At 38.1% G+C, this 12916-nt stretch overlaps 2 protein-coding genes across 2 annotated transcripts; both read left to right on the top strand.

The window, feature by feature from the left end:
- The first annotated feature begins 5849 nt into the window (after positions 1 to 5849).
- LOC103419994 (putative lipid-binding protein At4g00165) lies at positions 5850 to 6611 on the top strand. The gene has a single exon (XM_008358069.4). The coding sequence runs from the start codon at positions 5979 to 5981 to the stop codon at positions 6372 to 6374; it is 396 nt and encodes a 131-aa protein (XP_008356291.1). The 5' UTR covers positions 5850 to 5978; the 3' UTR covers positions 6375 to 6611.
- Positions 6612 to 10676: 4065 nt separating this feature from the next.
- On the top strand, positions 10677 to 11087 carry LOC103420020 (probable histone H2B.1). Its single transcript, XM_070825669.1, has one exon. The coding sequence runs from the start codon at positions 10677 to 10679 to the stop codon at positions 11085 to 11087; it is 411 nt and encodes a 136-aa protein (XP_070681770.1).
- The last annotated feature ends 1829 nt before the right edge of the window (positions 11088 to 12916 follow it).

The raw sequence follows: 12916 nt of genomic DNA, 5'->3' as shown, positions 1-12916 counted from the left end.
GTTCACATAACCCTGACTTGTCAAATATTCACTCAGACAGTTATAACACATCCACCCAGATTGTTTCAATTCATAGAGTAACCTCCTCAACTTAATTGAGAGAGTGTTCCCTGGTCTAGAACTATTTGAACCAATCAATGGAAGTCATTTTGGAACTTTCATGTATATTTCCGTATCTAGATCCCCATAGAGATACGTGGTTACCACGTTCATAAGCTGCATATTCAGTTTTTCTAAAACTACCAAACTGATTAGGTAGCGGAACGTTATAATGTCCATTACGGGAGAATATGTCTCATCGTAATCAATCCCAGGGCCTTGAGAGAAGCCTTGCACTACGAGGCGTGCTTTGTATCGCACTATTTCATTCTTTTCATTATTTTTCCTCACGAAAATCCATTTGTAGCTAACGGGCTTCACGCGTGGTGGTGTAGGAACGATGGGTCCAAACACTTTACGTTTCACGAGCGAATCGAGTTCGACCTGAATTGCTTGTTTCCAGTTTGATTAATCGGTTCTACGTCGGCATTCATCGACGGAACGTGGTTCAATGTCATCGCTAAGCATTATGTCAGTAGCTACTGAGTACGTATATGTATCGTCGATGATCATCTCATTCCTATTCCAAATCTCATCCAATACTGCGTAGTGGACCGAAATCTCGCGATTCTCAGGAGGCCGACATGTTTCGTCTAAAGCATCACCGTAATCTAGAATAACCTCATGCGTTGGAACAGATAAGTGAGCGATGGTCGAATTCAAACTAGGGTCACTAGTTGGTGCCATTTTCCTCTTCCGGGGTTGTGAATCCTTTGAACCAAGGGGTCTGCCACCCTTCAAGGTCAGAGCAGATGAATGGTTAGCCGCGAATGTACCTTGCCGTGTGGAAGGTGCGGCCTCCCCACCTTCGGGGACAGTTCGACCTTCCTAGACGGGTTGTTGACGTACATGGGGTACATCTATCCTTGCAGGTGTGTTTGCAGCGGGTATATGTGATCTTGTCACCTTTGCTAGATCATTAAAAGCATCTGGCATGCTTTGAAGATCTATAATTCGTCGCACCTCAGTTTTCAGACTAAGTAGTGCGGGGATCTAAATGAGACATAGTGGGAGCATACCAGGACAATTTGCGGCGTTCTACGTGAACGTTAGCATGCTTATCTCCCCATAACGACGGGAATAATGTCTCATCAAAGTGATAATATGCAAAATGTGCAGTAAAGAGATCTCCTGTCAAGGGTTCTAAGTATCGAACAATTGATGGCAAATCATAACCGATATAAATTCCCATTTTTCTCTGAGGACCCATTTTGGTGCGTAGCGGTGGCGCTATTGGCACATAAATGGTGCACCCAAACACCCATATATGCGAGACGTCAGGCTCGTATCCAGTGACCAACTATAACGGTGAATGTGGTTGGGTAGAGGTGGGCCTCAGGCAGACCAACATAGCTGTGTGCAATATTGCATGACCCTAGGCAGATACCAGCAATTTGGTTTTCATAACCAAAGTTCGAGCTATCAATTGAAGGTGCTTTATGAAAGCTTCTGCCAGGCTGTTTTAGGTGTGAACATAGGGCACATGATGTTCCACATCAATCCCCACTAACATGCAATAATCGTCAAAAGTCTGTGATGTAAACTCTCAAGCGTTATCCAGTTGAATCAACTTAATCGGATAATCAGGGTGGTGAGCCCTTAGCGTAATGATTTGAGCTAGGAGTTTTGCAAACGAGGTGTTACATGTGGACAACAAGTAAACATGTGACCATCTTGCCGATGCATCAACCAACATCATAAAGTATCGAAATGGTCCACAGGTTGGTTGGATAAGTCCATAAATGTCCCATTGAATCCTTTGAAGAAACTTAGGGGGGGTCATGAATAATCTTTGTATATGAAGGTTGAGTATTCAACTTCCCTAAAGAGCACGCTTTGCATGGTGGGAGTCCAACATAGGGATGTAACTTATGCTAGTGTGAAGATTTGAGGATACGACGCATCATGTCACGTCTAGGATGTCCCAAACGGTCATGCCAAAGCAACAAAGTGTCCTGGAACTCAGGCATAGGGCCAGCCACATTGTGGGCTTCTATGCTGCGAATGGTTGTGATGTACAACCCACTCGACAGACGTTCCAACTTCTCATGAATATGCTTTTGGCCATATTCGTATAAAGTGATACAAAGAAATTCAGAACCATTATCTTCAGTGGTTTCAATATGATATTGATTATCTCGAATATCTCTAAAACTCAACAACGTTCTTCCGGAACGTGGAGAATATAGTGCCTCCTTAATGGTCAAAATTGTACCATTAGACAACATGATACGTGTCTTTCCGTATCCTTCAATCAGGTTGGATGAGCCTAAGAGAGTTGTCAAATGAGCTTTCTTGGGTATTAAGTTAGTAAACTAGTGTCGTTCACGCAAGATGGTGTGTGTGGTTGCACTATTTACCAGACAACTAACTTCCCCACTAGACATATCTAGAAATAAATTGATTGAATTGATCACATGTATAAATATAAGTCCATTCATTCAATTAAGCAATTCGAGAAAATAATATCCATTCAAAGAACAATTCATAATTCAAAACAAACCAAAACCAAACAAATTATTCCAAATACTTAGAAAAATTGTTCAAAATTAAACCATAAACCTAGCAAAATAAAGGGGGGGGGTAGGGCCAACCACTAGGAGTAAACACCCTAAAAACATGTCTAATTTATTCATCATAGGCGTTGACGCCTCTTGAAAATCTGATATCTCCATTGATGTAGTTGTATCTTCTGGATGATCCACATGTGCAAAGTTAGACTCACGACGGGAATGATACTTGGCAATAGCCTTAGGGGAAGCTCGGTATACGCATGACCAATAATCTTGTAATCTATAATGATAGCACATGTCCAGTTCAGTAGAAGCGGGCTGAACGGGAGCTTTGTCCTTGTTCTTGAAGTTTGGGGCCTTAGGGGCGAGTGGTGCATGTTGCTGGGTCACATTTCTTCTCTGTTGACATTTGGCCCTGGTTGGGCTTGCCGCCCATTGCCATGGTTATGACGATTCTTTCATTGTTTATGGCTGTTATAATAGGTCGCATGCGCTTCAGGCGCCGCGTTCGAGCCAGTAGGTCGAGCTTGATGATTCTTCATCAAAAACTGGTTCTACTTTTCAATGAGAAGTAAAACAGAGCTCAAATCCGAAAACTTGGTGAATTTATGTGCCATATGTTGTTGCTGTAGAACAATATTTGTGGCATGGAATGTCTAATAGGTCTTTTCTAGGAGATCTGATTCGGTGAGTTCCACTTTGCAGAACTTTAACAATGAACAGATTCTACAAACTTCAGAGTTGTATTCATTCATGGACTTAAAGTCCTGGAAGCGAAGATGCTGCCAGTCGTGTCTTGCTTCAGGCAAGTATATGTCTTTCTGGTGATCGAAACGGTTGGCTAGAGCAAGCCAAAAGGTGCGTGGGTCATCCTCAGTGAGATACTCAGTCTGCAGTGCATCATGGATGTATGTTTGGATAAAAATCATTGCAATAGCCTTCTGAGCTTTGTCAACAAGTTTGTCAACGATAGGTGCCTCGATGGTGGCTCTAATGCCCTTTGCAGTCAGATGGAGCGTCACGTCTTGAACCCACTTCAAATAGTTTTTTCCAGAGACTTCTAGAGAAATCGAGCTTGTTCAAGTTCGACATATCCCTAAAACAGAGGGAAAAACGTGAGTAGTCAAATGGTAAGCCATAGACATATATCGTAGCACATATAGGTTCTATAGACATGTATTTGTTTAATTTATGCATGAAAACTACAAGTTTCATGTGGTATGTTTTGAATGAAAACTTTGGGTTTCAAAGGCACTAAATTTGAAACTATAGGTTCAATTTAGTTTTATGAACAATTCATTTAGAATGAGAGGTTCCTGCAAGAAACACAGAATGTAATATACTAATTTGACTATAGTGAATTTGAGGTTCTTCGGGAACTTAAGTGTAAGAGCTTTGTGACTATGAAAGTATGTGACGGTTCAAAGTATAAAAATAAATTATTGAATCGTTAATGTCCAAAAGTGATATTCAGGTCAATAATTTTGGATTCATTATCAGATTAATGGACTGCAGGTCACTTTTAATTAATTCAATAAATCGGGCTATACGGGATCGATTGTAGAAGCTAAATAATATTAAAATAATATTATAGGTCGAAAATATAGCCCAAGAATAATTTGGACTCGGGTTGGGTGCCTTGAGTAAAAAGGCATGGCCTAAAAAGTCTCAGGTGTGATCTCCAGGTCACGAGGTGAAGGGGTAAAGGCCTAGCCATTAAGGCTAGTGTGTTGGACCAAGGGGGTAGGCACGAGAGCAAGGCCCAGCAAGAGCTGGCCTGTAGGTGTGGTGCGGGGAGCCTAACCGTAAGGGCTAGCTGCATGTGATGTGGGCCAAAGCATCTGCAAAGCCCAGCAACCATAAAGGTTGCGGCATGCAGGCCGTGGGCCGAGACAAAAGGGCAGGGCTACAGGCCCGTGTGACATGGACCCAAGCCAAGGCTTGGTGCTATCCGAGGTAGCAGCAGACCCAAATAGGGTTGCGCAAGTGGTCCATCTCGTCAATGCAATCTACGGTGATGCCGTGGTTTTGCCACGGCAATGGTGCCTCAAAATCCCAAGTTCCAATCCCTTTTTTTTTTTTTTCAAAATCCTCTAGGGTTTAGGAAACCCATATTTTCTTCTAATTTATTTTATATAATTTGACTCACAAATTTTAGATAACAATTGAATTGTGTGATGCATGAAACAAATATATATATTGACAAATATATGAACATATACAATATATATATCGAAAGGAAAATATAAACATAGAGGGGTTCATGCATCATGGGGAATGTTTTCATGTTTCGTGGACGTTTTAAATTTCTTCTTTTATTTTATGCATACCTGATTAGCAGAAAACGAATAAGCCTTTGAATTTGGTGGATGATAGCTTCCTCCTATGATGCGTCAATTCCTCAGCTTCTGGCAAGAGCGTGCTGATAACGTGTTGTAAGCCTATTTGATTGAACGATCTAGGGTATAGAGAGGGGGGGGCTATGATTAGAGAGAAAAGAGATTGATTTAATTGTGAGGTGTGTTTAATTCACCCTATTGTGCCTTTATTTATAGTAGTAGGATAGGTAAAAACCTTTCTCTTTAGGATTACAACATTTAATAGGTAATCTACTCATAATAGGAATATAAGATACATTCCCATATCTACTAGGATTTACACAATCACATTCCTATTCTAAATACGACTGCAACAAACATATATATATATATATATATATATATATATTATGAAATATATATGATGAATATACATCATTCGCAAGAAGTGGTATGTGATAACCACATTAATTAAAATATCGTGTATTTTCAAATAAACCGTCCTCAAATTGGATTCATTACTTATTTCATACCATTGACATTCAATGGCAACTCGTCAATATTACAATTTAGAATCGTTTCAAACTTAAGAGAAAGAGAACATATTAGAGAACCAACATAATCAGGGGCACTTGAATGTTTTTGCCAGTTGAGGACCTTGAGGAAGGGGACACTAGAGTACAATCTTATAAAAACCAAAACGTACCATATTTTGCTCGCTTTCAACCACAAATGAAAAGGATGGAAGTGATACCAACCACCCAATTGAACAAAAAAAATCTAACTTCAGCCCCACGCATGGACCCTAGCACAATTTCAGCCTTTAATCCTAACAATTAGATGTGCTGTTGACAGTCCCCGATTTCTAGCCGGTGATGCGTAAACCTCACATTACATAAATGGTCATAAATCATTCATGCACACAAGCGTGTAGCTACTGAACTTCGTAACATTTCTCTTAACAATTATTTGTCATTTCATATTTCTATAAATATTCACCTCCCGGTGATTGTTACCTTCAAAATTGTGATTTGTAGTGACAGCAGCAATGGACTTTAGGTGTTCCAAGGACGTTGCTCTTTTCATTCTCTTCAACATCATATTCTCGTCCCTCGTTTCCTCTCATAAGGTTCCATGCCCTCCTGCAAGTCCTTCCCCGCCTCCCTCTATTCCAAAGGAGCAAGCCAAATGCCCCAAAGATACCCTTAAGTTTGGTGTTTGTGGGAGTTGGTTAGGGTTGGTGACCGAGGTTATTGGGACTAAACCCAGCAAGGAATGCTGTACCCTAATAAAGGGCGTCGCAGATCTTGAAGCTGCATTGTGTCTCTGCACTGCAATTAAGGCCAACGTCTTGGGAATTGTCAAGCTCAATGTTCCTGTTGCTTTTAGTTTGCTTGTTAATGCATGTGGCGGAAACGTGCCACAAGGCTTTGTCTGTGCTTAATAGAACTCATCGATCTCAACCTTGATCTGAATTAATCACTGTTTGACATGTACTCATTCATAGTTCTGTTAATTTGTTTCATGGAATAAACCAGATTCAGTTAGGTGTATAATTTACATTATGCATGGTTTAGCTATAGCCAAAACTTTAATGAAAATGACTGATGTATGGAATGCAGGCTCATGCTTTCTGTGTAATTCCAGGGTGCAAGCGAAAGAAAATGATTTTCACTCAGCATTTATTTTCCCATGCACATTATGTTTATTTCTAAGTTTTTGATTGAATAAAGCAAATGAGAATGAAGGAATGGAAATAAAAAGAGGTGAAGAATAATGGGTTTTTGCGCAAGTATCACTTGTAAGCATGTGTGATAATACCGCATGAATTTTCATTTAATTTTTTCTTTCTTTTTTTACTATTTGGACTCTTTTAATTGTTGGAATGTACCATCTATGTTACTTTCCATCTATTTTGTCATTAAAACATGTCACCTATAGGGATATTCTCTTTAATTAATTTCATGGGGCTGGTTAGAATCAAATTGACTCCAAAATAATACTGTCTAAGTCAATATGGCGTTGATTGGGGGTTTGCACCGCCCCAGTTCAACAATTCTCTTCATACCATTTTGAAAACTTTAAATTTGAATAAATTAAGGTGAATCTCACACTCACTGGCTGACCTACAAAAAAGGGTTGAAAGTTCATTGTAAATGAAAGATTAAATTTTTGTATAATTTTCACTTCAATTCTTCAACAACCCTTGCTAAAATCCAACCCGAAATCAACTTCTCATTTTCTCTTACCTAACTCCAACGCCACTAAAAGATGCTTTTAACTTCGTACAGATTGATTCCAGCAAGCACTAAGAAGTGAATTGATAAAAATGCCCTTCCACATGAGGGCTGCGTGATATATTTTAACGGAAAATTGGATGGAAAGTAACGTAGGTGGTAGATTCCAATAGTTAAAAGAGTCTAGGTGGTAAAAATAAAAAATTGAAAATTGAGGTGGTATTGACGCACATGTTTGCAAGTTCATGTAGTGCTTGTGCAAAATCTCCAAGAGTAAAAGTGTGCAAAAATCATTTGCTAAATGAAAATGTTTTTTCACCCAACTTATGTTGTCGAATAGTGCTTAAGATTGTTATGTGAATTTAGATCATACATTTCAAGAACTGTATTAACTTTTTTCGTTGCTGGTTGTCAAAATGAGAAGAAATATAACTGACACTACTATAAAAGGGACTTATAGTGTTAGTGGGTGGTGTCGGTTTAATATAATGTAGTGGCACATAAGACAGTTGCGATACTAATTGAACATGACGTCGGATTTACTGTCGGTTATAAGCGACATATATTTTAATAATTTTAAATACTGGCGTTGCTTTAAACAAAACAGTGTCGCTTTTAAGCGACATAAAGTATTGGTGTCGCTTCTAGGTGACACTAATTATTGTTTTTAAATATTTAATAATTTTATAACCCTAAAAAATACTATAATAATTATATATATATTAATTTAATAATTTTATACCCTTAAAAACTATAATAATTATATATATATATATATATATATATATATTAAATTAAATATTAAAAATTGGTGACCATTGGATCGGCTTAAATATACATACCATTCAATTTCTTAAGTGTTATATGTACAAAATAAATAAATTTAAATCTACTTAATAAATATATATATATATATACACACAATTGAACTTGATGGGATACGAATTCTACGAAACTAATTTCAACGATCCAACCATCAAACTTGTTTGTATATGCTTCAAGATCACATCAGCAAAAAATTGCAAAAAACAAACATTCAGAGATCAAGTAACGGGACAAAACTTTTCGACGGTTATCAACGAAAAATCACGATTTAACGGTTATTTTAACTCTGATTTTAATGATTTTTTACAACTACATTCCTTGACCCTATATGAATACAATGAATGAATTCGATCTTCAATTTAAAATATTTACACTAGTGGATACCACAAAATCTTATGTTATACTTAATGAAAGTATGAATAAACTCTTTAAGTGTTAGTGAATCTATTGTTTTGATGGGATACGCATTCTACGAAACTAGTTACAACGATCCAACCGTCAAACATGTATGTATATACTTCGAGATCGCATACGCCAAAAATTACAGAAAACAAACATTCATAGATCAAGTAACGGGACAAAATTTTTCAACGGTTATCAACGAAAAATCACGATTTAATGGTTATTTTAACTCCGATTTTGATAATTTTTTATAACTACACTCCTTGACCCTATATAAATACAATGAATGAATTCGATCTTCAATTTAAAATATTTACACTAGTGGATACCACAAAATCTTATGTTATACTTAATGAAAGTACGAATAAACTCTTAAGTGGTAGTAAATATATTGTTTTAATGGGATACGCATTCTACGAAACTAATTTCAACGATCCAACCCTCAAATATGTTTGTATATACTTTGAGATCGCATACACCAAAAATTACAAAAAACAAACATTCAGAGATCAAGTAACAGGACAAAACTTTTCGACGATTATCAATGAAAAATCACGATTTAATGGTTATTTTAACTTCAATTTTGATGATTTTTTTACAGCTACACTCCTTGACTCTATATGAATACAATGAATGAACTCGATCTTCAATTTAAAATATTTACACTAGTGGATACCACAAAATCTTATGTTATACTTAATGAAAGTATGAATAAACTCTTAAGTGTTAGTGAATCTATTGTTTTGATGGGATACGCATTCTACAAAATTAGTTTCAGCGATCCAACCGTCAAACATGTTTGTATATATTTCGAGATCGCATACGCCAAAAATTACAAAAAAGAAACATTCAGAGATCAAGTAACGGGACAAAACTTTTCGACGGTTATCAACGAAAAATCACGATTTAACGGTTATTTTAACTCCAATTTTGATGATTTTTTATAGCTACACTCCTTGACTCTATATGAATACAATGAACGAACTCGATCTTCAATTTAAAATATTTACACTAGTGGATCTTATGTTATACTTAATGAAAGTATAAATAAACTCTAAATGTTAGTGAATCTATCGCTTTGATGGGATACGCATTCTGCAAAACTAATTTATCTAACCATCAAACTTGTTTGTATATGCTTTAAGATCGCACACGCCAAAAATCGCAAAAACAAAAAACATTCAGAGATCAAGTAACGGGACAAAACTTTTCGACAGTTTTCAACGAAAAATCACAATTTAACGGTTATTTTAACTCCGATTTTGATGATTTTTTACAGCTACACTCCTTGACCCTATATGAATACAATGAATGAACTCGATCTTCAATTTAAAATATTTACACTAGTGGATACCACAAAATCTTATGTTATACTTAATGAAAGTATAAATAAACTCTAAGTGTTAGTGAATCTATCGTTTTGATTTGATATGCATTCTACAATACTAATTTTAACGATCCAACCGTCAAACTTGTTTGTATATGCTTTAAGATTGCATACGCCAAAAATCGCAAAAAAAAAAAAACATTCAGAGATCAAGTAATGGGACAAATTTTTTCGACAGTTATTAACGAGAAATTCTAAGAAAATTATCTTAAAGTGAGCTTCATCATGAAATCTCTGTCATCTTATACTTTAACATTAATTTCTGTATCGTCAAGATTATAAAACATTATACAAAAAAACATAAGGTGGTAGAGCTCATAAAAAATTTCACTTTAGAATCTTCTACGCATTTCTCTTGTGCAATGGTTTTAAGGTTTCCAATTTTCTTGGGGATATAAACCAAGTTCACAGTCGGTAAGAATCAATTCTTTTATTATTTTTTGTTGTAAAATATTGTATAATTTGAATGAATTTTTCTTTTTTAAAATTTTATCAGATGTCACCCAAATTTTACTATTTGATATTTCTAATTTTACTATTTGATGTCATCGATCAATCCCGCATCTCAGCCGTCTGTTGTCAATTTCATTCAGAAAGTATCCACCGTCCAATTCCACTTGAACTCACCGATCCGGCACCAATCCGCTTGATCCAGCTTAACACATCGCAACCGTCAATTTTGAACTTTCCCAAACCCAATCCACGGCCAAAATCACATTCCAGACAGCGATCCTCGTCAAACCACTTTAGCCAATAGAATCCAACCGCTCCCATTGTGTAAAAACAAACTATCCTCACCTTTTCAGTCCATCTTAAAAATATCCAACTCTCAGTCTTTCAATCCAAATTGAACAATCCCCAAATCCGCGAACTTTTATGTCACCCAACTTTATCAATGGCTCCCAAAGTCGAGAAGAAGCCAGCAAAGGAGAAGAAGTCCGTCGTGGCGGAGAAAGCCCTCGCCGAGAAGAAGCCTAAGGCTGGAAAGAAGCTCCCAAAGGAGGTCGGAGCCGTCGCCGGAGACAAGAAGAAGAAGAGATCGAAGAAAAGCGTGGAGACCTACAAGATTTACATCTTCAAGGTGCTGAAGCAGGTCCACCCTAACATCGGGATCTCTAGTAAGGCTATGGGAATCATGAACAACTTCATCAATAACATCTTCGAGAAGATCGCCCAGGAGTCGTCTAGGCTCGAGAGGTACAATAAGAAGCCCACGATCACTTCCTGGGAAATCCAGACCACCGTGAGACTCGTGCTCCTCGGTGAGCTCGCCAAACACGCTATGACTAAGTTTACCAGCTCTTGAAGGGTTAGGGTTTGTGGGTTTCAATGTTTGGTACTTGAAATCAAGTCGTATGGGTCTAGGGTTGGGGTTTTAATTAGTAAATGTGTATTTTGCTTTCAATTTTTTTTGTGAATTTACTTTGATTTGGAACTTGATCTTTATCTTGGTAGGAAGTGAAATACGATTATGGTTCATGTTGATGCACAAAATCAGCGTGGACTTTGGTACAACAGAAAGTGTCAGGTTTGTGACCTTCGCTTGGTTGCTTCGATCACTAGTGAAGATAAGTACGTAAATGAATAGGGACAGGGAAGCAAACACAAGATGTACGTGGTTCACCCAGATCGGCTATGTCCACGGAGTAGAGGAGTTCTCATTAATTGTGAAGGATTTACACAAATACATAGGTTCAAGCTCTCATTTTGTGAGTTCTAGTGAATAGTTTAGTACAAAATGACATTAGAGATTATTGTGGGAGAATGATCCCTATTTATAGAAGAGAGTTTCTAGTTTTGTTCTAACATTGACACGTGTCGTGTTGTGATTGGCTTCTGATGTTGACACGTGTCGAGCTGTGATTGGCTTCTGATGTCGACACGTGTCGCATTGTGATTGGCCTCCTAGTTGAAAGGAAGCTCTTCTGGGTCCTTGACGGTATAACGTTGAACGGTGCTCAGTAGTTTCGGGATTGGTCAAGTATGGTACAAACAGGGAGTTTCTAGTTTTGTTCTAACATTGACACGTGTCGTGTTGTGATTGGCTTCTGATGTTGACACGTGTCGAGTTGTGATTGGCTTCTGATGTCGACATGTGTCGCATTGTGATTGGCCTCCTGGTTGAAGGGAAGCTCTTCTGGGTCCTTGACGGTATAACGTTGATCGGTGCTCAGTAGTTTCAGGATTGGTCAAGTATGGTACAAACAGTGCTCCCCTAAGTTCCTGAGTGAGGGAAGCTCCTCGGTTGGGGACTTGCAAGATCCAAGCCATTGAGTAATCACGAAACTTCTAAGTACTGAAGTGTGGTATCATTTTCACGTGCCTTATCTGTCTCATATGTAGATGTGGCATCTTCTCTGGAAGTACTTTTCCTCCATCCATGGGTGGTATCTTTAACCGATGAAGATGCACAAGGTAATGTATCAATTTCACTTGAAGCTTACTTGTAGTTTCGGGCTTGGTCAAGTGCGATACAAACCCTATAGTAGGAGTCCCCCAAGTCGCCGAGCTAGGAGATCTGCCGAAAGAGGTGACAGACAAGGTAAGCAGTTAAACTTCCAAGCAAGCAACCCAGGATCGGAGGTTCGACTTCGGCTTCCGGTTGATTGTTCTCCTTCTCCTTGTCTCTCATTCAGCTGCCAGGATAAGGAGAAGCAAATGGAGAAGAGATGATATGAGATACTTTTGCTTTTGAAGAAGTAACTTTCCACAGGCTTATTCTTGAACTGTGCTGGAGGGTTTTCTGGTTCCCTTCAGAGTATAAGGCCGACTCAAGAATTTGAGGGTCAAAACAAGTCCATCAAATCTAGAGTACGTTCGACCTTGATGATATGGGATACTTTTGCTGTTGACGGAATAATGAATGTGGTATGGAAAGGTGTCGTGCTGTAGTGATCTGTTTCAGCTCATCGTTGAACCTTCTGTTTTAATCTTTTGCATGGCAGAAGTGGTGTGCAACCTTTGCATTTAAATGGTCCTTCAGAACATTCCTTCATAGTGACTCATCCACGCTTGGCAGCTTCAGTGTAAAGAGCCAATATCTGATCAACTGTCATGAGGTATGTGCCGGTGGAATTCATGACCTTGACAGCAGTTGAGGATGAGTTCTCGAGAGCAATGTTAAGTAAGCAACCA

Source organism: Malus domestica, chromosome 07 (assembly GCF_042453785.1).
Source record: "Malus domestica chromosome 07, GDT2T_hap1".
Taxonomy (NCBI): Eukaryota; Viridiplantae; Streptophyta; class Magnoliopsida; order Rosales; family Rosaceae; genus Malus; species Malus domestica.
Note: the sequence above shows the minus strand (reverse complement) of the source record. Positions and strands in the feature narration are given on the sequence as shown.